Source organism: Copadichromis virginalis, linkage group LG17, assembly GCF_057382275.1.
Source record: "Copadichromis virginalis isolate Kocher_CV1m ecotype Utaka linkage group LG17, C_Virginalis_male_GT1.1, whole genome shotgun sequence".
In the NCBI taxonomy this organism is placed as follows: Eukaryota; Metazoa; Chordata; class Actinopteri; order Cichliformes; family Cichlidae; genus Copadichromis; species Copadichromis virginalis.
The window spans coordinates 28,136,522-28,162,408 of record NC_140634.1 but is presented as its reverse complement, the minus strand read 5'-3'; the positions used below and the strand labels follow the sequence as shown (position 1 = coordinate 28,162,408).

Sequence of the window (25,887 nt, the reverse complement as noted above, 5' to 3'; positions counted from 1 at the left end):
CGTATATTTTAAAGTAAAGGCTTTAAAACCAAGTTAGTACAAACATCGCTAATGTCACATAACTTTGCTGACATGTGGCCAACAGTAATGTTTTAATGTTCTTCGTTATTAAACATTCGCACATAAATAAGTGACATAATATTCAGTACTTACTTTTAAAAGTTTACTCTTCGGCTGCCCGTCTTCCGCCGTTTTTTCTCTCCGGAAAAATTATCCACACCCACCGCTGCGCTATGCATTCTGGGATATGTTGGGCCACGAAGTCTACACCGCCACATCCTTAAAATTCAGTGAAATGAAGGACGCATTTGAGGGCCGCATTTCGAGCAGCCTTTGAATTGGGACAGCCTCCGTCACGTCGCTGTGATGTAATTGGCCTTAAAATGCAGCCTTTAAGGCTGCAGACCCTGAATTGGGATACAGCCAACATGTCCTGAAGTTCCCCAGAGGCCTGGTAACGAACTAATCATGTGATTCAGGTGTGTTGACCCAAGGTGAGATCTAAAACCTGCAGGACACCGGCCCTCGAGGCCTGGAATTGCCCACCCCTGCCCTAAAACAACTGCTGGAAGACGTGAGGAAGATCTTTGCAAATATGTGTTCAGAAACATCTTTGTAGTATTATGTGAGGTCAGAAATCTGTCATAGGAGTGATGGACTGTCCCATATGCTGGCAGCATCAAGGGTTTGAAATTGGACCAAAAATAATTAGTGAAAACGAATGTTGCTTTGCTGTTGCTTGTGCAATATGCCACCAAGACCGGGTATGTCAGCATGACATTCCAGTCTCATTCAGTAGTCTCATGCTGTTATAAATCTCGGGCCACTGGTGCAGCATGTACGAATTCTCATTGCATGAATTTCTATCCCTGAAAAATGTTTGGCACATTAAGCTTGACCTATCTGATCTCCATGTTTGTGTTGCATTGACATGTCTTTTTTTAAAACATTTTTTTACTCCTTGTATGTGTTGTAGGTCTGGGCCAATTATGAGGAGAAACCAGTGGAGGAGGTCGTGCATCTTTCAGAGGAGAAGGAGCGCGTGGCAAACTACAAACCAGTCTATGTCACTGAAATCACCGACACCCTGCACTTCTACGCCCAGGATGTAGAGACAGGTACCTCGAGATGGTCGTGTGCATGAGTGAGGGAGTGCGTGAAAATTCATTTTTGTTCACTTAGTTTTCCAAGTATATAATTTTCGAGTTGGCCTAAAGAGGCAGCTTGCAAAACCAGACAAACAGACTCCAGTGAATATAAAATTTGATAGAGTAACCAATGAGAATTCGTTTAGAAAAGTTGAAATTGCTTTATAAACATGCTGTTTTACTTCAAGCTGCAGATTTTTTTCTGTCAGCTTTTGCAGCTTCACACTAAATACCACTATCTACACCAGCTCCCAACAGCGGTGGCAAGCAAGGACTTTGCATTTTATTCCCTTTTAACACCAGACTGACTTTATGAATGACAATTATCTCTACTACTCAGACATTCGGCTCATCCCCTGCTGCAGCATCCCTCCCACCAGGAGACAAAACAAAGGACGTCCCGCTTATTATTACTACTAAATGATAGGAATAAATCACTACATCCCCTCCTGTCACCATTGATGTTTGCAGTTTTTTTTTTAAGTCAAATGGAGTCTTACAATCTAATCTACTCTCTCTATGATAACAAAAAGTTTGCCATTTAAAGCTCGGATAGGCAATTTGTTTGAAATTTTTGTGGTTTTAAAAAAATTTTTTTATGATGATCCACCGTGAAGCAATGTGGGGGGACTAGACTCCAGCACATCTGCTGGCCTTTGATTTTGGGCTTTAGAAAATCCAGCCAATCATAGAACTCTTGAGATCAGATCAGATGAGTAGTGTGAACACAAAAGTCTGAATAGGAAGTAAGGCATACATGCTCAATTGGATGAGCAGAGGTAGTGGGTTTCAAGTCTTGTGTGAAGCCAAAAAACAACATGGAATTTGTTTTAGTTCATATGAAACGCGGCACTTGTACTTGTGCATCTCAAAAAAGTTCATTTTTTTGGGCTACAATGAGGTATAAGCCATAATGATCCAAATCAAAACACAAAAAAGGCTTGAAATACGTAAGTATGTGCTTATCTGCTTTGAAGGGTTTAGAATAGAGGCGAGAGCGCTTCAGGGGTGGGTTGTCTATTTTAAATTCTGTCTATGTAGCTTTAATTATTGCCATGACACAATTTTGCATTTAGAAACATGCAAATACATTAAAAGCTGCATTGACAAACTAGCTGGAACAGATCTGAATCCTTTATGCCAATCACTATCCCTTCATCGTCTGCCAGTTTGTAGGAGCAACTCAGGATTCTGAGGTCTTCCTCTCTCTCTCTGCCGCCCCCCACATCTGTCTTCACTGGCAGTCGCCTGGTAGAGGCCATGAAATTGACTTTGGCCACCTTTTAATTTGCCTCACTGTCATCATTAATTAATTTGCCTTCATTTACTGCCAATCTAAGCCTAAGCATCACACGCATCTTAATAATCCAATCATTTATGACCGTGAAAAACATTTAGCTCACAATTGTTTGTATAACCTTTCTGTACATTGAAAGCTTCGGGTATTGTGACATGCGCTCAACAATATTTTCTATCAGCTGTAGATTCAAATCTAAAGCCTTTTCACTGCCTCTGGCTACTTCAGCTTCACTTTCCTGCAAGTCAGGACTAATGTTCAGGTTGAGTGAGTTGTTTTTGGGGTTTTTTTTTTATCACTGATCTTAATTGGGTGTCTCTGTGAAGATGCTGAAATATATGATACATGGCACATTAACCTGAAACTAGGGTTAATGATTTCAGCATCCTTTATTTTCAGTTGGGTGGGGTGGGATAGAAGCAAAAATATATTACACAATATCTAAAACTGAGTAGGAGTTCATGGTCTTGTGGGAAACAGAATGTACTCAAGCTACACATAAAAGAGCAAATCAAAGCATTTTTATTGATTTTTAGCATATTTCTCATAAGTTCTTTATACCTATAAACGAACCTGGGGAAATGGAAGATGCAAGGTATTTACAACTTCAACGTTTTTTTTACGGGGTAGAATCTAAAGTGTTGCATTTAAAGAAATTGTACACAATCTGCTTTTTTTTTTTTTTTTTTTAAACATTGCTGCTCTCAGTGCATTTTGACAGGGGAGCTTTGAGTTATTTAATCTTTTCTCATATAAAGCCTTGATTTTTAGATGATCCAGCAGTGCTAGGGCTTTTTTTATTTATTTTTTTCCCTCTTAATTGGCTCGTGTTCTTCTACCAAGAGACTTACGTGCTACTTTAAAAAAAATGTTATTCTCAGCAGGGAAGAAAAACCTGACCGGTCTTCACCCTCTGCTTTCCTCTCCTCATCTCCCTCTCCTTCATGTTGTTTGCCCCTCCCCTCCTTCCTCCATCTCCTTTTCTCCCTTGGTTTCTTTCATTTTCGCTGACGCTCCCTCAAAGCTACATTAAGTCATACCAACCTCTTGAAGAGAACATCAAAGTGTTAGGGCCTGTAAAATCATGCAAGCTGAGTGCTTTATCATTACATGCCCCCACTTCCACCCCAAAAAATTTTCTGAAAAGGACTTTTATATACTCAGATAAGCTTGGAAGTGGAGGCAGAATTTTTTAATATTCTTGTGATTGCAACTGATGACAACATACTACCTAACATAAATGCATAAGTGAAAGAGTGATTATAGCATCTGTCCCACTATCAATGTCTGAAAACATCTGGAATAGCAGGCTTTTTTCTACATATGTGCTCGCTACTGCCCTGATTCCAATCTATAGGTAATAACATGTGTCAAGTAAGGTCATATGAAACAGGAATTAACCGGATGAGTAAACACTGAGTTGAATTTATATATACCAACAGATGTATTTAAAATTTAACATAGTAGTATACCTGACATTCCCATCCATCAGCGTTTCACACACGTTTTTATAACAGGGGCTGTAAAACAACATGACTTTGACTTTGACTAGTAGGACTTTAGTATTTAGCAGTAGTGTAGATATTAATACCAATGAACAGTCGGGCAGAAAAAGATGTTTTAAGTCCAATATAATGAGAAGATGATGCATGTATTAAAAAGATAAAGAAAGAGAACACACACACACACACAATCGGTCGGGTTACAGTCATTAATATTTAGATGCAGTTTCCAAACCATTAACCCTGTGGGAGTTGTGGCTATCTAATAGGATGGAATGTATTTATTTATTTGTTGTGGCCAGCTGTGATCAGTGGGTATTAAAAAGCTTTCACAGCTGTTGCTGTACTTTAAAAAAAATGTGTGTGTATATATAATATAGATTTTTTTTTTTCCCTAAACGAAGGAAATTTGGTTTATAATTCCTTTTATTCTCCTGGGCCCCTCTGTATCTGCACTGTATTTTACCCCTTTTCCCATTTTAATTATTCCCATTTATAATTAAATAAGGATATAAGGGCTTGTTTTTTCTCTCTCCTTTTCAGTATATGAAAATCTTTACACAGACTCGATAAGTGATTAATTTCACGTTAGGAGTGGTTTTCCAAGTCACCAAGAAGCTTGAGCAAGAAGCTCTTTAATCCTCAGTTTATTTTAAGGGTCTTTATCGCTCATTGTTTCGTGCCCCCCACCTCTCCCAGTACACACAGACACACACACACATCTCTCTGCTTTGTACTGCTGTGTCTTCCCCCACCCCCTATTTTCCTTGTGCATGTTGCTTCCTCTCCGGAGGCTATATGTAATTACTGTCAGAGGGGGGCCTGCATAGATCTGTGTGACCTTGGACATTGAAAGACAAAGGCCACTCCAGGCACAGGGGAAGGAAGTGACTCTGTGCCGTACAATATTGCTAGTTTACCACTATGCTGGAGAGTCTATGTAATTTAAACACTTGCTAAATATATTCTTGCACTCTTGATAGGTATGAATATGAAGTGGGCATGTGTGTATAAATGTATATTGGACACCGTAGTGACTAAATATTTCATTTCAAACCTTGTTTACAGAAAATCTACCTGACCAAAACACTACAGCCTAGGAAAGTTGGTTACATTGTTGTCCATTCATATAGCTTTCACAGTGAGAGGAATTGATGTGATTACAAGCAATACAAAGACTACAAAGACATACTTGTATGCTGGTTTCCAATAAGCCAAATGTGCATAACCAAGATGGTGACAGAAGTAGACATTTTGAAGTGTTTCTATCACTCACTACATTGCAAAGACCTTTTCATGATATGACTTCTGTCAGTGGCAAAACTAAAAAAGCAATAAAACACAAACATGAGCAGAAAATGCACATGTTACTGGTTGTTCCATGTATTTTTGACACCAAGTGGAGATGTAGACATGGATCTGAAAAGCTCTGCTCAGGTTTATAATGCACTCTACCAACACAGTGGCATAAACGAGACCTTAAGTGCCCATACTAAGGACTGAGTGTTCCAAGGAGCAGGCGTATCCAGCTGGTAGATCCTAATAAACATCTGTAGCCATGGCCAGTCAGCAGCTGCTTAGATATCCTTCACAGAAAAGGGGCCCATACGCTAGCTGCACGTCTGGGGCATTGCGCGTGTAGGAGACTTCAGTCCTCGGCAGTAATGTGCCAACATAATAGCCTCCACCACCCATTGTGTTGACCGCTGTAAGGTAAGAAGCTTCCCTCAATGAGTGGGAACCTTGGGAAACAAAGAGCTGCTTTCCTTTTTTCTCCTTTTCTTTTCTTTTCTTTCCAATCCAACTGGATGCACAAAGGCTGTACATAACAAAGTGAATTAAGCTACTCTCATCAACAAACAGCTGGGGAGAAAAGCCAGTACCCCCCAAGAGTGGGGCATATATAAGCAGGCTAACTGTAGCTATAGTGATTTGAAAACTTCAAACAGGAACTATGGCAGATACAACATGTAGTTCACACATCCCTTTTGCTTCTGAGAAAGCAAAAAAGATAATTTTGAGAGAATGTGCCTTCAAGTCAGCACACTTCAAAGGAGCCCTGAGAGCCTCTGAAATGATGGGCAAATTGCAGGAGGCATGCTAGAGGCTTAAAAGCAGGGTGCAGCTGATGGGCTTCCTTTATAAACCTTCTCATAAGCCTATGCTGACCAATTGGCATGTTTCCAAAGCCCACTTGCCCAGCCAAAATTGAAGCCAAACGCACATCGGCAGTGAAAAATGTTTTACCACTATATAGCAAATGGTGTAGGATGCATAACACATCTAAAACAGAGCACTGCAATGAAATGACGCCATCTCTCAAACACTATATCAGCACTATGGTACCCAGAGAGCTGAAGCTGTCCATCTAAGTGTGGCATTTCTAGCTAGTTCTCGCTTATTGTGGCACACTGGGCCAGTATGGGTTCTTTAGATCTCGGTGTCTTTGGCCGTGGATGAATCGGCTCATATCAGTTGGCCAGACTTGGAGCACGGCATGGAAGAGGCTACAATCACAACCAGCCCTAAAACCTTTGACAGTAACTTTGTGGCAAACTGTTTATCCCAGAAATGTCTCATCTCTCCAAACCACACTCAAATAGAGCCCCAGCTACACTACTACATGTGGGCGGGCTTCATGGGGTGTTGGGAAAGACGGCGGCTTACTGATGGGACTGCCACTGATCATGACGCCTGTGCAGCAGGGAGAATGACATCCTCATCATACTCGATGTCATCAGGTTCTCCTCCTTAGATTTTGTGAACTGGGTAGAAGGAGAAACTCTGTACCTGGGTCTTCCACCTGTATCCTTTTACGAAGTGCAAGCTGACTTGAGTTTTATCCAGCAGAGCTGACAGTTCTGATGATCTGTGAAAAATTTGCACATGCTTCACTGCAGTGTTGGAGAGACCGAGCTCAGTTTTAGGGGCTGCCAAGTTGCAGGTGACATTCCAGGAACCGTACAGTTAATTCAAATCAGTGCTTATATAAGCTGGGGTCTACCTGAACATACAGCTTACAGCTGCCACAACACCATTTATTCTGTCTTGTAAACTTGTGTAGAATAGATGTTTAATCTGTGACACACTGTTTAATATTACTGCATTGGTTTTCCCAAGCCACAGATTGTGTTACTGGGCAAAAGACTTGTCTCTGCCTAGCTAGTGACCTCCCCCTGATTTGGCCTTAACGCACTTGTCACATCCACGGTACTGGGCTGCTAGGCCTGGCCCCGACCGACAAACACACATTTTCTGCTCACCCCAAGCCTCAGCTGCAGCGCGGTTGGCGGTACATCCTGTCTACCGCTTGTTTCCTGGCACCCATACAGCCTCATAATGAGTGGAGTCGTTCCCCCCAACCAGGTGCCACTCCGTCCACATTATTCACACTTCTACCTTTTACACACAGCAGCTGTTCATCACCTAATGATGCTGGACCCAGCTACTGTTGGAGCAATGCAGGCAGAACAACACTGTCTGGCTGGACTTCAGACCAAGTCCTTTCCTGCTTTTTGAAATGGAATTTCATTATTTTTACAATTTAGGTTCAATTTATTTTTTCCATTGCTTTTTTTTTAGTTCAAGTAGATTTTTTTTGGGCTAGTTCCCTTTTTATTCACTGTGTTGATTTCAATAAGAGAACATAAGAATTACTATAGCGTTTCATATGAATTAGGGTGAGTGGCCTCATAATTAGATGTCATGTCAAGGCAGCCAAGTGATGACTACTCTACAGAGTACAGCTTACTAAAAAAAAAAGGCAAGAGTGCACTGAAAAAGGTTTTTGTGTGTGTTTTGGATGAAATGTCTAATTTTAACACTGTGTTCCAGAGTCAGCCAGGGGTTAAGATAATTAACTTCTGTGCCAGTGCCATATCATACTGTTTGTTTGGGTTTTCCCCCCCAAAGCATTAGATTTAACAAAGTAATTTTTGTTAAGCATGAGTTCTCTGTTGAACAGTCTTATTAAAGTTTGAAGTAGAGAAATTGCAGAAATTTAGCAGTGGAAAATAACAACTTTCAGGCATTACTCTGATGGGTACATTAATGATTGTAGTAAACCTTTTTTTGGTTCAATAAAATTACAAAGTAAATGATTTTATAATTATACTAAGTGTATGTGACTACAACTATGTTTGAGCTTCAGCTACTTGTTTCCAATACAATACTAGCTTTAATTTCAAATTCAGTCTAATTAGAGTTTTGCCATTAAAACAAAATGGACCATACTCTGAAAAAAGAAAAGTAGTTATTTCTGTGGCCTCTGTATCCCTGTTCTCCTCCCTTTTTATGTCTAATATTTAATTCAGCTGAAGTGTGTACAAGACCTTGTTGTAGTCCAATTCGACCATAAACTGAACAAAGTAACCAAGCTAGGAAATGAAAGTTGCAGGAGAAGAAGCACCCGATGCGGCTTGTTTTTCACTTTTCCAGCTCCCTGCCACTGCAGCAGATGCAATATTTAGAGGTCAAGTCCCGCCAAGATGATGTTCCGCCTCCCAAGGCATTCATTATTAAATCAGATGCGCAACTTAGCTTCTAAAAGGTCAGCTCACCTGTCGGTTTGAGGTGGGGTGCATTTGCTTTTCAGGTGGAAAATAAGCATGTTTGTCCACACTCATAGTAAGCACGATTTGCACTAATGTCAACTTCGAGGTCGATTACCTAAAGCCGAATGGCAGAATGGGACTTTTCACAGTGGTGAGCCACTTGCAGGTCTAAATCTGGATCTCATCAACTCTACCAAATGTGGGCAAAAATGTGCAAATATGTGCACATTTGGGGAATAAGGACCTTCTTATATAAACTCCCCACAATCAAATCCAGGCATTAGCTGCAGTCAATGAGACTCGACAGGTGGTAGAGAGAAGAACAGAAGAGACTGATGCAAAAAGAGAGCCACAGATGCTTTCTCTCTCAGTGATGGCTTTTCCAATTACAGAAATGGTAATTTGCCGTTCAAAAAAAAACAAAAAAACTACTCCAGTCTGGCAGGAAGTGAAAAATGGAAGAGAGTTATTGCTGGTGGAGTATCACAAGACATAATCCATATCCCGTTCTAGAGGGAGTGGAGCAGCAGTTGTCAGGTGGGGCGATCATTTGTTTTTCTAGCTTGACCTCCTTCGACATGCTGCAGATGCTCAGAATATTTTAAAGATCAGCCAGGAAGGGGATTAAATGGCCTTTTTCCTATTTTGCCTTTCTTTTACACACTGTCTGCAGGTGATTGCCTTACAGGTTCTTTGTTGACCAAACACGGGGGCCAATGATCTCATAACAGCTTTGCAGTGTGCTTGCTCTCACTGCAGGCCTTCCAAGCCAGTACGCTGTATACTGAGGCTGTGTTTTGTTGTTTGTCATTGCTGCCTTTTTACCTTGAAATTGTTGCTCGCATGTCCTGAAACACAGCCATTCCTCTACCCCGAGAGGATGAAGCCTGTCCAAACCTCATGCATATTTAACACCGCAAACTAAGCTCCGTTCAGTGTTTGTGAATCTCTCAGATGGTAGATGATGTACCATCCATGTATCCACACAGTCTTTGACTAGCCAGGCAGGGGGCACAACAAAGGTTCTGCAGCATTTTCAACATGAGCGAGAATGCTGATGTAAAAAAAAAAAAAAAAAAAAAAAAAAAAGAGAATGCTGAGGGGGAAAAAGGCTTTTGGGGTAATTGTGTGTCTCCTCTAGATCTTACCATCCATTTTGCTTTTATAAATCTGACTGAGCTGTAGCTAGGTTTATGTGTCTGGATCTCCTCCAGTCAGTTATTTCCCTGGCAGTTATCTTTTCATAGATGCTCTCGGCTTTGACTCCTAATTTTGTCATTCTTATAAACCAGGAAATTGGAAGGCTTTCATAGGTAGCCATTGCTCTCCTGGCCTGAGCTCCTTTCATATTGTGATTATTTACCATTCTGTGGGTTTAATGCCTTTTGTAAACAGCTTAATAGAATTCAGTGGAGCCTTGGGATGCGTAGTGAAAGGGCACTTGATTTGCTGTTTTTGTTTGTTTTTTTGTTTTTTGTTTTCCCTCGCCTTTGTTCACACACCGTGTGCCACAAAAAAATAAAATATGATCATAACTAACCTGTAACATGTCAGTCTCTCTCCCCTCTCTCTTTTTCGCTCACCTTTTTGGTTGTTTTCTTGTTTTAAAGCCTAATTGTTCCCTCGCTATTCTGTGGGCATTCAAAATGTAATTACATATGATTTACAAACAGCTGCATCCATAACAGTGAATAAACAAATTACAGAACGAGGGAGGGGGTGGGAAATAAACAACAGATGAATAAAGAGATGAAGACAGAAAGAAATTGGCCGCCATAAGACACAGTCAGTGGTTTGGCTGCTTTTTAGATCGTCACTTTGGCTCTCCATTCAACGCAAAATGAGCACTCACGCTTGACATGGTTTACCCAATCTGCACGCAGATATTTAGTTGTCTTCATGCCAACGTAAAATGGGAATCTTGTGCTGTAATGCAGCGTTTCCTCGCTGTCCTTCCATGCTAATGCGACTCTTCCTATTCATTCAGAATTTCCGCACTTGCGTAAGCTTTTATTCAATTCACCCCAGATGGCAAATTACTTCTGTCAGTGCTCACCTGCAGTTTGTGAAGTTCATTTTAGCTTTCTTCCACACTGATTGCAGTCAGAGGAGACCTAATTGTAGGTATTTGTGTGTAATTCCTTGCACATCCACCTTATTTCCATGTGCATTTTGTTGTTGTTGTTGTTGCTTTTGTTATTATTGGTGTTGTGATTTGCACCTTGACAGTACACTGATGCTCTTCTATGGACAAGCATAGACTTAAACCTGGACATATGGATGGAGTGTTTCTGAACTTAGATCCAAGAATTCTGCACTCCTAATTAGACCTTCAAATCCCAACACGGAATAATGATAATGCGCGAGTCCCACACTGCATACTAAATTGAACACACCTTGCAGTCTGCAGATGTGGAAATGAACATTATTGAGTGCTCTGTCGGTGTCAGTTTGCAACTCTATCAGGTTGAGACTGAGATAAGAAAGTTCTGGAGCTCAACTGTGATGCAAGAAAATGCATCTGGTAAATAAGGATGTATTATAGTCTTCATTATTCTCTTTCTAGAGGATAAGAATCAGGAGGTGAATATGAATATGTTAATTTTCTTCTTCTTCCAAACATCAGGGAAAATAGAACCCTTAGCTCAAACTGTACCAAACAGCAGTGTACACGAGGAAATAAAGGTGATGGGCACTAAAAGGCCCACCTGCAGAGTGAGATTTGTTTAGGAAGTCTGCATAATTATGCTCATGCTAAAATCTGTGATATGGTGGTCTCATAAGCTCCAGCTTCCAGTTCAAACTGTAAATAATCCATTCTGTTGCTCGGTATTGTAAATACCATTTACATCAATAAAGCATTTTCAATTAAATGCACACACATTCGCACGCACTAACTTTTTTAATTTGCTTAATAAATCAAGGAGGTGGCTGACTGTGGAAGCTGTAGTCCACTGCAATATTAGTTATTCTGCACCAAGCCACAGTGGTAAAGCTGGAGTATAACGATGCAACCACCCCGCCTGTGTGCGTGCGTGTGTGTTTGGTCCATATGATGCAAGTTGTTTAGAAAGCAATTCATCTGATGTGTTTTCTAAAAACTGCTTTCTCTACAAAATGCTGAGGATGGGTCTGTTTGGTGTGTTGATGCTTCTTCCCCACCGCTCTGCTGCATTCATTAGCAATTGCCGTACCAGTGGGTGGCTAGTGATGTGTCGGACACCCCCACCTTGACCGCCCCCCACCCCCCCTCCTCACAATCAAACTGAGCTCCCAACTTTTCTTACACACTCCCACAATCCCTTTGTATCCCTCGTTGGTGTTTTTCTCCAGGTTTGACAGCATGCAAATGAAGGTTTCCTGTCTGCTGTTGGTTTGCAGCTTGCCTGCCTGTCTCGGCACAGATAACCGTGGGAAAAACAGCATCATTATTTGTGTTTTCTTGTTCTCCACAAGCATAAATAATTTTAGGTGTTAATGACAACTCGCAGCAGTACATAAGTAAAAAAAAAAAAATAATAATAATTTTTTTTTTTTTTTAAAAAGGTGCGTGCAGTGCCTGCCTCCAAGCTGTTTGATAGTAACATGCATAAGCAGCACCTACTAATTTTGCACGCAGATACATGCACACGCTGACTGCATTTATTTTCACACAAGAAAACAGGTTAGTGGGAGAAAACATGTTTTTGTAATACCCCAGTTATACTGTAAAATAAAAGTACACATGTACAAGGTGAGAAATTGGGTTTCTACCCAAGGCTGACATGCTAGGTTCTTCTATCCAAGCGGTTTAAAAATATCCGGATCTGCTATTGTAAGACTGGGAGTAAGTGTATGCGTAGATGCAGTATTGTCACACAAAATATTGATATGAATGTTATGTTTACCGCTTACTACGTGATTTTTATTGGGGGGAGGAAAGGAAGCTATTTGCAGTATTTTCGAAAGCATCTCTGCTTTCCTTGAATAACCTCCAACATTTTCACAGTGCTGTATGTGTAATGCAATTTTGTTTTTGCCTCAGTTTCCTTTCCCATTGTATGAATTTATGTTTTTAAAGATGCTCCATTGCACATGATTCTGGTGCTCCTGCCCACAAACCCCCTCCAGGTGGTAGATCAGTGAAAATGGCCTCTAAAAATACCACCATGGAAATTTATATGGGCCACTTTACTAAACTAGCTGCTGTAATTGCTTCCACACTCTTCATACAGCTCTACACACAAGACGCACAGCCACTTGCGAACACTAATAGACATGCTTGTGTAAACATGCTCTGCAATACACAAATAAATATACTGTACATAATACACAAACACCAGAAAAGTGGCTCTCTTGGAGATGCACATACTTAGTGGTGTTCACAATCAGCTCCCCAATTGCAACTGATGGGTGCAAATCAGGCTGCCACTTACTGCAGTCATTGGATCCATGAAGCCCTGACTCATAATCTGATTTCTCAAGCTCCCGCCATATCGACAGCCCCATTCTCGCCGTGAATCCACCATAATAGGTCTCCCTCGCATGATATAATGGCTTGATAGGCCATAAAGACCCACTGGGAGAGCTGGCTTGCTTAATTTAAAATTCTTTTTCTCTAACAGAGTCAAGGCATAACAAGAGAAGCAGGTTGTTTTTGGGTTGTTTTGGTATCTGTATCTGAAGGCGTTAATGTTTTGTTTTTGTTTTTTGTTTTTTTCCCCCACTGAGCCACCAGTCGTGCTTAAGTGTTGAAAAAATAAGCCTGATTTAAATTTGACTAATCTTACATTCAAGGTCATCGTCTTGTGCACCTCTGGACGGGTTTCAGCGTGGCTGTTATTTTTAGATCTCTCAGTAGAAGTCATGTCCCCTTGCACTTCTGCCTCTGTGATTCACCTCCAATATGTCAAAAAAGGGCTATCCTTCAACTTGATTTTCATTTTGAAGAAGTGGAAGCAAAGATTGCATTTGAAAGGCCAAAAGAATTCCTGCTTTTTCAGTGCATTCAGAGCATAGGATGGCAGACTGGAACCCACCATAATCAGATTGTTTGTATTCCTCAAATGTAAAAAGGCTGATGCGGTATTGTCGTCGTCGTGCCAGGCAGGCGGCACAGACACCCAAGTTTGTGAATGCGATAATTCGAGAACAAGCCAACGTACAATTTTCAAATTGATACCATCTATTTTTCTGATTCATACAGAATCTGTTCTGCTAGAAATCTCAGGGAAGTTTGAATTTTGGTAACCTCAAGGTCAGAGGTCAAGATTTCTGAAAGTCTTATGTGTTTTCAGAACTTTTTGAGCACACCTATTGTGTCTGTCTATATGAATCAAGGCATAAAGTACATTCTCTAAAGCAGTGATTTAATTTAACTTGAACTGAAGTATCTTATTGTACTCGAGCATGCAGGAATGCTTTTAATTTATTCATAACAAAAAGGAAAATGATTATTAGAAGTTGCACCATTCGGTTATGAAGGGAATAAACAAGCCGACAGAAAAATACAAAGCTGCGCCGGACTTGATTTCATTTATATTCATACAATTATTTAGGAGCCCTGCATGGGGTAAGATACACGTGTTCATTTTCTGCCGCTGCCTCAGGATCCACCCTCCATCAGTCACATACTGCCAGCAGCTGAAGGGAGGAATCACAGCACCTCTGTATAGGATTTGAATGAATTTTAGGTCCATTTTACACACAGATGTTACATATTTTTAGTTGCTGCTGCATCAAGAGTGGAAAGTCCCATTTTTAGTCGGGTGAAATGCAAATGGAGAAAAGATTGAAACCACAACAATGTTAAAAACTGGCCACTGGCATGTAATGAGTATAATTTGAAGAAAACTCAAATTACATTTGGAATTGTAAGTTGAACTCCAGTCCTCACCTGTTATCTCACATGCATTTCCTATCAGGAAGTCAGCTGGAGAATCTGATGGAGACCATGAGAGCAGAAATCGCCGCCCAGCCACCAGTGGAAGGATCCTACTCTCCACGCCGGGGAGACTACTGCATAGCCAAGTTTGCTGATGGTGAATGGTGAGCATGCGTTATAGTTCCTCTGATGTTAGCAGCCTCATAGCAACCTTATCAACATTGTCAGGTCATCTTATGACAAACAGGAAGGATTAAGACGTCTCTCCTTTGACACAAGGGTTATTAGCTGCTGTTCTTCAGTATTATAAAAAACATTACATTCAGTTTTCTAGGCAGTGATATGAATGATGCAGTGCATGTATAAATAGTTCGATCGGTGCAGGTTTTCTTTTCTCAATGAATAATCACCCAATTTTGACAGCACCGGTCAGGAGTGACACTGACCTTATTATGTGGATCAGGTGTCAGCTGATGTGATTGATGGTATCTGGTTTCTTCATCAGTGTCATCACATAATACAATGGATGGCCAACTTATTGATGGATTTTACCACAATACTCGGTATCAACAGATGCCCCGAGGGAAGAAAAAAAGAACTTGATGGTGGCGCGTGATTTATCAGCTGAGGGAAGAAACTCGAAACTAAACATTTATTTTATACATTTTTGTGAGGTACAATATGTGCTTGCACACTGTAGTTATTTCCCTCACAGGAACACCTGACATTTCATTTTTACCTTGTCTCTATTTAAGCCTGTGTCGACTGCAGACACCCACAGGGTGTAATTAGTTCAATGCCACTGCTTTGGCCCTTCAGAATCAGCAGTAGCTTGACAGTAGCTCACATACACACTTCTTCATCATCTCCTCACTGGATGTTCATAGTTTACAGATGGTTATGGGACAGATAGAAGTCACAGTGATCGAGGGAGGGAGAGGGAGTCTGTCAAGAAGGTGACGGTGAAAAAAGACCACAAAACTGATTAAAAACCAAATGTTCCCCCAACCCAGGTGCTGTCCTTTCGTTCTTCCATCCCTCCTTCCATCTTCCTGTCCTGTTTTTTCGGGGCAGGGCTCAAATTTATAGCAAACCATCTGCTGTAAACCTTTCACTTCTTTAACCTGTTTTTTGTGGAAAAAAGTCTGTCAGGAACCCCACTTTAGGTGGAAAATATCTGATATCTTTGTCATTTTTTATTATTTATCAGCAAGCTAATTACATTCATTGTTCTCTGTATCCGTATCGAAGTATTTTGTGATGCATGCGGAATGTCCTCCTTTCATTCGGGGAGTAATTAGAAATTTGTCGCCTTACAAGGCCTCTCGGAATACCACAGAGTCAAAGTGAATTGGGGGAAAAAAGAGCGAATAAGAAAAACTGTTCATTAGTCACTCGTCACTTTGTCTTTTGCTCTTCTCATTCCTGTTCTTTGTGCCCATTGCTGTTGTCTTCCTGTTAATCACTTATTCAGTTTCAACTTTGTGCTCTCGTTTCTGTCTTTGCCCATGTGGACCTAATTATTTGACTTTTTCCTGCTGTCCTTGGTGTGCAGCCAATTTTTCTTCCTCACGCTCATTTGTTAAAGTTAAGAGTCAGCGATGGTCAGATGAAACGACACAAGTGTGAGGGAAAACAAGTTCTTATGTTGCGTCTGTATGAATTGAAGAATTCACAGGAAGGATTTAGCCACTGTTGAGGCATTTTGTTGTTTTGTTTTCAAGGGTTTTTTTTCCCCCTTTAATTTAACCCTGATTAGTATGTCCTTGTAATAACAAGTTTATTTTCATTCAGATTGTCGGATACGCTTGAAAATATAACCGTTACAAAGTGAAACTGCTGGGTTTTTTGATTAGCACTAATGCACTGACGTTATTTGCTACAAGGCAAAAATAGGTTTAAATTTCTCTCTTTTATTGCATGGAGCCCCCCGTGCAATTCGCACAGCCCTGCTATGTCCTGATAGATCCCCTTTGTCCCACCTCACCCCGCCTCCTCTTCCACTCCTCTCCTCCGATCACAACAGACAGATCCTCCAACACATTCTCCCCAGGGAAATAAGCACAGAATCATTTACTCATCTCCTTTTCCTCTTGTGCCCTCTGTCTTCATCTGTTTCCCCTGTGCTGTATACTCTCTCTCTCTCTCTGCTCCCCGCTACCCCTTCCCTCTGTCTCTCTCTCAATTATTTTTTTTTTTTTTTGCTGTTACAGGTACAGAGCCAGAGTGGAGAAAGTTGAGTCACCGGCAAAGGTCCATGTCTTCTACATTGACTATGGCAACGTGAGTAACTTTGTGACGATGAATTTGACTGACGTGTACATTCTTGTCTTTGTCCCTTAATGATGGATTATCATCATTAGAATATAAAACAAAGTGCTGGTGTTCAGGGCTCAAAACATATGCACAGTAGCAGTGCTTTTTCCTGGCCAAACCCAACAGCCAGAAGGAGTTTAGTAACTGAAGAGGGATTTTTTTTCCCATTATTATCCATCTATTCAGTCACCAGTTGTTTGCTTGTTCCCATATTTATTCAGCTGGAGTTTTTCTTTTGATGTGACTGAAGCAGACTGCTTTTATTCATTCTGTAACTATGACAAAAACAGAGCTGCCCCCCTCTCTGAGGATTCTCCTTCAGTGACTCCGTGATGACGAAGGCACTACATCCTCACATACGCGTTACAATTGCGTCTCTGCCCACGTGCGTACACATGCTTTCACATCACCATACCACCAAGTGGCTCATTCAGCCAACCCCCACCCCCGCGACCACCCTGCGGAGTTTTCCCATGATGCAGTGGAGCGGCACAGTGTGTGACTGACCTCAGAGCAGGGGACACATCGAGGTTTGGTTGGCAGATGTGATGCATCCTGGCATGTTGCTGAAAGTGTGATTCTCCGAGGCTGACCCGGCACACAGAAAGGGGAAAAAAATCAAGCTGCTATGTACCTCATTCTTTGTAGTTTTGCGCCATTTCAGTTTGGGTCAATCTGGCCTTGATTTTTATGGCTCAGGCTATTAGCTGATAATGTTGCAACCTCGCTCGGGAACAGGTCAGTACCTGAATTATTATGTGATCATTAGAAAACACAGCAGAACACTTTTGGCATTTCATTTTTAAAGCCCGCGTTCAAAGTGCTGTCAAACCAGAATATGGCGGCGATAAATCTTAACATTTTAGCCATAATAAATGTTCAAGGTTTTCTCTGTCTAGACTGTACAGACCAGTGAACACATTAGCCTAAGATATGGGGGTCATTAAATTAACTCCCCACTTCTAACGGCCATATTTGTCTGACTTTCCACCACAGTGTAGCCTGTGGTGATCAGTGATTGGTTATTGCTCACGTGTGCCCTACCTGTGTTGATATATCAAGTTTAGTGCTTCATAACATTGACATACAGTGCATACTTTTAATTTTTATACATTTTTTAAAAAGATCTGGGAGCCAAGTCAAAGCACAGCACTGAACTAACAATCGGTATTGTGAACATGCATAAAACTGTTGTTTTTATGGACTTTTCTGTGACATTTTAAAGGGGACCTATTGTACTTGCTTTCTGTCATAGATGTATTGTTACATTAGTGGATGTTCATATTAAACATGGCCAAAGTTTTTAAATAATCTACAAGCAGTCACTGTGAGCCAAAACCTCAGGCTTCAGACAACTTATTATTACTTTTTGCTTTGGATGATGTCAGTGAGAGCAAATGCACTTAATAAAGATCTCCCACGCACAGCTCTGGCCCCACCGACCCACTCTTCAAACCTTTTGTTTCTGAAGGCTAGCCAATTAGGGGAAAGCTGGTTTAAAGGCAAGGGGAACAGAGGTAAAATGGCTTGTTTTACAATACTCCACTATAGTAGCTTAGAGTCGAGTTCAAGAATAGAAAATCTGGTTTTGGGAATGAATACAGCAGGTCCCATGTAATGTCAGTGCAAAACAAATGAATTCAACCTGAAATGCCTATCATAGGCACTTTAAAGATTCATTTTTGTGATTTGGTGTTGGAAGCATTTGTTGGTGACAATCAATTTGACATGTATTGCTTTCTTTACTCTTAGCTCGTAGCTAAACTAGAGAGCAAATCTAGTTTAAGCTACGTTCACGCTACATTTTGACCCTATGTGACCCATATCCAATCATGGTATGACAGTGTGAACGGCACAAATCCGATATGGGTCACTTTCGTATGTGGTACTGAATCCGATACATATCCGATGTTTTAGAAAGCGGCTGCTGTTTGAACGGTCAAGTCGCATTAAATCCGTCTTTTACGTCACTGACACAAGACAGACGCCAATTATCAGCTCTGGAGAAGTGCCCGAGAAGACATCGCGAACGCTTCCTGGCCATCCAGCGTAGATGTCAGTGAAACTGCTGGGAAGACAACGTTGGAGAAACGTGAACATTTTATTTATAGATTCTGACAGAAATCTGCAACTATCCTTTGAAGCCCTGCTCCTCTCTTAAACAGCAATAAGAATAATTATTAGGTTATTTACATTATTATGTAAATAACAAAATAACTTAAAGCAAAAATTGGGAAATGTAAAGTCCGAACTCTTTATATTAAGGGCCATCTATCAAACAATACTGTTTGCTCTGGGTCTAAACAGAGCGCGTTGTGTGTGACGTCTTCTTTTGCGCATGCGGGCCGCTTTGAGGGTTCACACTAGGGCGCGTTTGCTGTCACATTTTATTTGTAGTGTGAACAAGCAGACACAAAAATCGGATTTGATCAAAAAATTGGAATTGAGCATTAAGACCTGCAGTGTACAGATGTACAGATGGCACAATTGATACAATATTATTTGAGAGATGGGGGCTGGAATGCCAGAAATTAATAAGCAGACAATGATAACAAGCTATGTTTTTTTGTGTGGGTCATATAGGTAACAGTTCACTATCTCAAAATGTGAAACTCATAAACAATTTAAGGTTTAAAATCTGTACTGTTTGGAAATACCATTGAGGCTTCACTGATCCTGTAACTGACCTAATTTCTTAAAAAATGGAAATAAAACAAACTCCATTTTTATGTGATTGCAATTGATGGGGCAGCTTGTAATGAACTTGTTTTGTATTGATTGTTATTTTTGTCCTTCTTTCATATTCAGAGGGAAGTTGTGTCATCCACCCGTCTGGCTCCCATACCTCTGGCCTTCAGCACCAGGACCCTGCCAGTACAGGCCACCGAGTATACCTTCGCCTTCATCCAGGTCCCCCAGGACGTAAGTGCACAGACGAGCACGCGCGCAGAGCTGAGATATGTGTCGCAGCTGAAAGCTTCAAAATTAACTTTGAGATATCGGCTTCTTCAGTCTCATTTTCTGCCAGCGTTTGAAAGTCGACTTTCCTGGCAAGACATGACAACTGTTTGAGTTTCACTTATCACACGGGGCGATAAGTCTGCAACTGACAGACGGGGTTGAGTTGTCATTCCAGGCGAGTGTTAGTGAAAATTATGCTCATACATAATGCATATTGTACAAAGCAGACACAACAATGACAAACACCAAGTCATTGATTTACTTGTTTGCACCAGATTTGAATATAATTGGGTGCCCAGACATGGTTTTATTAACAGTTTGATAGGATGGATTTCGATATACACGCTGCTTCAGCAGCCCGAACTTTCTCATGTTACAGAGCGATTAAAAGCCTTCCAGTTGCTTTGCGTGTTTGTGTACTTGGATGTCCATCTGACCATCTGATAGCAGAGCACCAGTGCATTTTTTTTCCTCCACGGCACTAATCTTCTTGTTTACATCTGAGTGTGTTTTCTCAACCTCCAGTGACCACTGGTGTGTGTTTATGTCTCAGTATGTGTGTGAGTGACTGTGTTTTGCGCGTGTCATGGGGGGTCAACCGATTGGTAGCGTTTTGAGCGAGCAGCATCCCGAATAGAAATAAAACAGAAGCATGTTTTCGTTTGGTATGTGCCCGATTGGCGCATTCGAGTGAGTGTTTACAGGGTTTGGATTTCACTTAACTCGGTGTGCGGAGCATTTGCGTGTTTTCACAAAATAATATGATCACACACATTTACAGTAAACAGAGTCTAAATGTTTAGGACGGCTGTGGAATCATTTTTACGGTCAGTTTAGAGGCTGTAGTCTGCGATGCACTATTAAATGCATTTGCATTTAATAGTGCATCGCAGATTATCAAATGCACTTAACAGTGTAAGCAAAAGAGGCTCCATTTATTCTAAAACATGGCAACCCTTTGAAGGAACTGTTTTGTTTTGTGCATCAGTGAGACAGCCTGTTGCGTTATACAGTCAAATTGCAAATTTGATATCATTATGTTTGAAAATGTAGCGTAAAGTATTTTTAATGGGCTTGTGAATGTGAGGAAACATAGCAGAGTATCAATCAAATCCACATCGGCACCCCCTTTAAAAACCACTGGATAGATTGGCACAGGGATGTCAAACATAAGGCCCGGGGGCGAAAATCAACCCACCAAATAGTCTAGTCTGGCCCAGTGGACATCTGATAAAAATACAGTTTACAATAAGTTTATAAATAAGTCTAAAATGTAAAGTTTTAGAGCTTTTCCTGCTGATGAAGACCTCTCACCAAAGTAACCTCATAATAGATAAATGATGAAAAAAAATGTTCACAGAAATAAAGAAAGAAAGAAAAAGAGATTATATAATGACAGGACGGTCTGTGCAATGAGCTAACAGATTCTTTTTTGTCATGTCACATATTTATTCCTCACAATTAAAGCTCAAAACAACATTTTTTTCCATTTAGAAATTTTTAAAAACAGACGTTGTGTGAAATTGATTTTTTTTTTTTTCATATATATTAAAATTTGTCAGGGATTAAATTTGTAGTTAAACTTGTTTATACTGTGGGCTGGACGTGGCCTACAGTATCAAATTTGTTTAATATCCCTGGCATCGTCAATATTTAAGCGTAACCTAATATATCGTTGGATGTGAAAACAGAATCACTTTCACTAAAAAGGAAGAAAAAGAAGAAAAAGTGCATGTGTTCACAAGCAGGTGGTACCAGGGTGCATGCTGTCACCTGTCTCATGAGTCAGTGATGAAGTGGCCCATCTGTTGATCCAGCCCAGGGGACAGAGGCATCACCTACACCTTACAGCCTGCAGACACACACACATACGCGCACAAAGCTAAACCACATGTTGGAGGTTGACATGCACCTTACCCCTCTCTGTCAGTCTGCATCTGTTCTTTCCTATTTCTCTTTTCATTTTCCTCTTCTCTTGTGTCCGCCATCTGTTTTTTCTGAAGCCTTTTACTACGTCACTCAAACTGACAGCACGTGACAGCCCACAACCCCTTTTGTACCACACCTTTGCTGCTGCACTTGAAAAAAGCTTGCTGCCTTTGTCTTGCAATCTGCAACCTGACACCTTTACACAAGATGTTCACCATCCCAATAGTAGCATAAGATCATTCTCCTGCCTCTTAATGCCTTTTCATATAGCGAAAATATCTTTGTAGGGGGGGAAATGCCAAGGTACACTCTCACTGTTCTGCTGTTATGAAGGAATAACACTTCTAACTTAAAGTTTTTATTTGGAAAGAGGCACAGCGTGTTATTTCCATGACATCTCACTCCAGCAGCATCTACCACACATTTATCAGTAATTAATCCAGTTTTCTCGTGTGCATCATGAACTCTCAGCTGCCTTGCCATTTTCTTTAGTTTGCCTTTTCAGCTAATTAAAACTTTTTTGCTAAGACTGTTCTTGTAGAAAAGATGAACACCCAAGTTATTTCTTTTAACAAATGCCAGAAAGAAGCACTCCAACCAAAATAGCCACTTTCTAATGGTAGTGGCTTATAAACAAGCCTACTATTCCATCCAATTACTCAATCACGTACTAAACTGCATCGCTTACACTGGACTGCTATCGATCTCTTCTCATTAACAGATGTGCAAATTAAGCGGTGGAAAAAATACACTTTTTCTTTTTTTGGGGGGGGGAGCTAAAATTCCAAAGCAAAGCTCATTAGACAAAACTGTAGAACACCTGCTGACACTACACATCTATTTTATTCTTTTCAAAATTTGCTTCAAAAAATTTTCGCAAAGAAGACAAATAATTTTTGCTTCAAAAAGAAAAAAGAAAAAAAAGGTGCTTTGTGCCGGGACAAGATGTAACATTATCTTGTCTGAGAAGTTTGGCTTGTGTTGTTTTTATTAAAAATTACATTTTCTTCATAGCATTTTAATATCGCTCAAAGCAAGTCATTTTAAAAAAAGAAGTGTTTTGGTATCCGAATGTAAGCTGAGGTGCAAATGCAAACATTGTTGCCCTCAAGTGCTTCAGAAATGTCTGTTCTACACACAGTGGATGAGAGCGGGTCACTGAAAGGCACTCATTAATTTTGTATCGTCTCTTCACGAGTGTCAGTGCAATTCCTCTTCTATAGTAGTCTCTCTCTGCGTTTTTCCCTTTCCTCCTGTATCAGCTGTCTCTCTTATCTCCCTCACTCTCTTACTTTCTGACACACACTGACTCGCTCTTCCTCTTTTCCCCTCTCTCAATGTTGCCTCGAGCTTCCCTGCAGCGCCTGTGACAAGTTGGCCAGGGGGAGAGCGGGGACAAAAAAGGCCCTTAGTTTTGTGCCTAGAACAAGCTTCCCTGCTCACACACACGCACACACTCACACACACGCACATAACCCAAGGGCGGCTAGTTCGAAGGGGGTTGCCATGGAGACAAGACCAGGGCGAGAAAGAAGGGAAGCGAAGAGATGGATGGAGTAGGGGAGAGATGGATGATAGCCAGGGACTGATTTTTGTTTCTAAGTGTCTTCTTGCCTTTGAAGTTGTGGCTCCTTTTTTTTTTTTTTTTTTTCCCCCCACCCCGATTGCTGGAGGACGTGAGGTCAGGATTGATCTGCAGCTGTTCCACCTCCTTCTCTACCATATGTTCAAACAAATGCTGGCCTTTCACATTTGAGAAGGTTAGGAATTAGAAGAGGTAACTACCTGAGGAATAAGAAGAAAGGAGAAGACGACTGATCTAGATGAGGAGAAGGTTCAATAGGAGTCTAACCGTAGATGCTTCAGACAGACTAAAGCCTCTTCAGCTGGTTGAGTAGATAACTGTCATTTGTATAACTGACATGAATGAGGTGGTGTTATTATTGTCCAATAGGGTTTTTCCCCCCCATTTACCAGTGTTTGTTTCCAACAGAATGATGTTACAGTTTGGCTGGTGCACATCTACACTGCTTCAATCAGTCTCTAGATTGCATTTGTGAGCTATCAGTAGTGATAACCTACTTAATTATCTCTTTCATCTTTTTTTCTTTTATTTTCTCTGTCCCCTCTTATTCATTTCTTCTATTATCAACTCAATTTTCATTTTTTCACTCTTTAATCCAACATCCATTTCTACCCAATTGTTTCCCTCTTGCACCACCTTCCATTCCTTCCTCATCTTTTCTTAAAATCTTCTCGCTTCTTCAGGAGGACGCCCGTGCTGATGTGGTGGACTGCGTGGTGCGAGACATCCAGAACAGCCAGTGCCTGTTGAATGTGGAGTACTCGGGTGCCACCTGCCCACACGTCACAATACAGTTTGGGGACACCAAGGACGACGTGGGCCTCGGCTTGGTCAAAGAGGGCTTAGTCATGGTGGATGTCCGTAAGGAGAAGCATCTGCAGAAGATGGTAAGTGAGGAGAGGAGATGTGATGCTGGTGACGCAAGCTCTCACTGTTAGATTAAAAAAAAAACAAATTCCTTGTTGTTTCTGTTGTTTCCATGCTGCTTCTCTCCCTTGGTGAATTGGCTGCTGTTATGTTTAGGCAACCAGACCTATTCTCAGTCTAAGTTAATTAGTCTTCTGGTCTCAACAGGGCCATAGATGTGGTAGTCGTGTAATTACATAGCTGATATTTATAGGTAGCGTTAAGATTTATAGTACTGCTGCTTTTATCAGTTCCACTACTGTAATGTTTGGGTTGAGTTTGTGTTTTGTTTTTAGACTTTTTTTTCTTCTTGTGGAAAATAAGACATTCATGATGTGTTAAACAGAGAGAACCTGAAAGAGCTTTGTTTGAAATCAAAAAGTTAAATCCGCCTCTGTTTGTGTGCAGTGAGCTGACGCGCTGAATGATACTCTGACCTTTTCACATTTGAATTTCTGAAAATACTTCTAGCCAAATAATCAGCTGACTAATGGTTCCTTTTTTATTTTAGTTACCCATATTCAATGAGGTAGGCAGTTGAAAACTGCGTTTATCCACCTGGATGTAATTCACTAGGTGTTTCAACAGGCTGCTTGTTTTGCCAGTAAAGTTTAAATGTTTGTTTCTTCCTGCTGTAAAATCCCGCAGCATGTGAAACCGAAAGCCGCCTTCACCTCTCTAAAAAAGTTAGAACCATTCAAGATTGGGAATAGCAAAAACGCATCATCATTTCTCCATGGCTGACATCTGAACCACTTTTCAATAATACAGTCTTAAATAATTTAGCCCCTGTGCCTGTTTAAAACTAGTCCTTGCTGCCCATCTTTAATTGTTTCAATGCAGTTCAACTTTGCAAACAGCGGCCGACAGTTATTCATAGTTTGTGGTTTGGGTGAGATGTGAATTGTGTGTTTTTGCTTAAGATGAATTAACAGTTATGGACTGCCTCCCAGGAAACAAGGCAGCGAGAGAAATATGATGTCACTGAATTTGGATCTCAGCAGTGTTCACTGTTGACAATAGTGCAAGTTTGTTGGACTGCAGTTTTAGATACACAGTGAATGTTTGGCGTTCTCACTGGCGAATGACCCGATTGCATATTATTTCACATTACGAGGTCTTTTGCTTCCTAGCAGTTAAGTAATCACCACGTTTTGGTGCTAGTTTGTCATGGAGAATTTCTCGATACATGAAAGCTAGTACTACACTGGAAGGCTGCAGATTTTCTAAATGTAAACACTGTGGCACAAAGGACTTAATGCTTATCTCATCTCACTTGTCAAACGCAAGTCTCGCAATACACATTAAAACACCTACACTTTGCCTCAGACGGTGGCCATTTTGTCAAACCACAAAGCATCACTCATGTGCTTTTCTCTCATTATGCTAATTCTCCTCGTAGACTCAAAGCCACTCTGTACATGAAAGATAAAGAAACATGGAGGATATTTATTCCTGCTGCAATTACTCCTTCTGCACAAGCGCAATATTAGTCACTCTTATTTATTTCAAAATTAAAGCTCACAAAGGAACAGAGTAATGTGTCCACCAGAGTGTAATCGCTCATAAATATAATCAGATTCTATATTAATCTAAATTAGAAGCTACTGGGAAGAAGAGACTTGTCAACGCAGTGTTTCAAACAATTTATTTACTCTCCCATCCCGCCTTAGTCAATAAAGCACTGTGCATCGTTGTGAGAGTGTTTTGAACTCTGACCTCCCAAGAATAGCCAGCAGCCGTAATGCAGTCTCTGGTTAATGGTCCCTTTAGACAAAGGACGGTGATTAAAACCTCCCAGCAGTTCAACTAATAGGCTTATAGACT

General features: G+C 40.8%; 1 protein-coding gene and 1 long non-coding RNA gene across 2 annotated transcripts in view; one reads left to right on the top strand and one right to left on the bottom strand.

The window, feature by feature from the left end:
* The window catches only part of snd1 (staphylococcal nuclease and tudor domain containing 1), a 176,276-nt gene that overhangs the window by 136,438 nt on the left and 13,951 nt on the right, over window positions 1–25,887 (top strand). Inside the window, exons 18-22 of the mRNA XM_085437009.1 lie at window positions 977–1,118; window positions 14,404–14,527; window positions 16,577–16,646; window positions 19,488–19,601; window positions 23,838–24,041. Coding sequence (XP_085293135.1) covers window positions 977–1,118; window positions 14,404–14,527; window positions 16,577–16,646; window positions 19,488–19,601; window positions 23,838–24,041 — 654 coding nt within the window. The remainder of the gene's footprint in view (window positions 1–976; window positions 1,119–14,403; window positions 14,528–16,576; window positions 16,647–19,487; window positions 19,602–23,837; window positions 24,042–25,887) is intronic.
* Window positions 21,430–25,887, bottom strand: part of LOC146689624 (uncharacterized) — a 60,928-nt gene continuing 56,470 nt past the window's right edge. The window contains exon 3 of the long non-coding RNA XR_014916028.1: window positions 21,430–21,492. This is a non-coding gene — a long non-coding RNA (uncharacterized LOC146689624). The remainder of the gene's footprint in view (window positions 21,493–25,887) is intronic.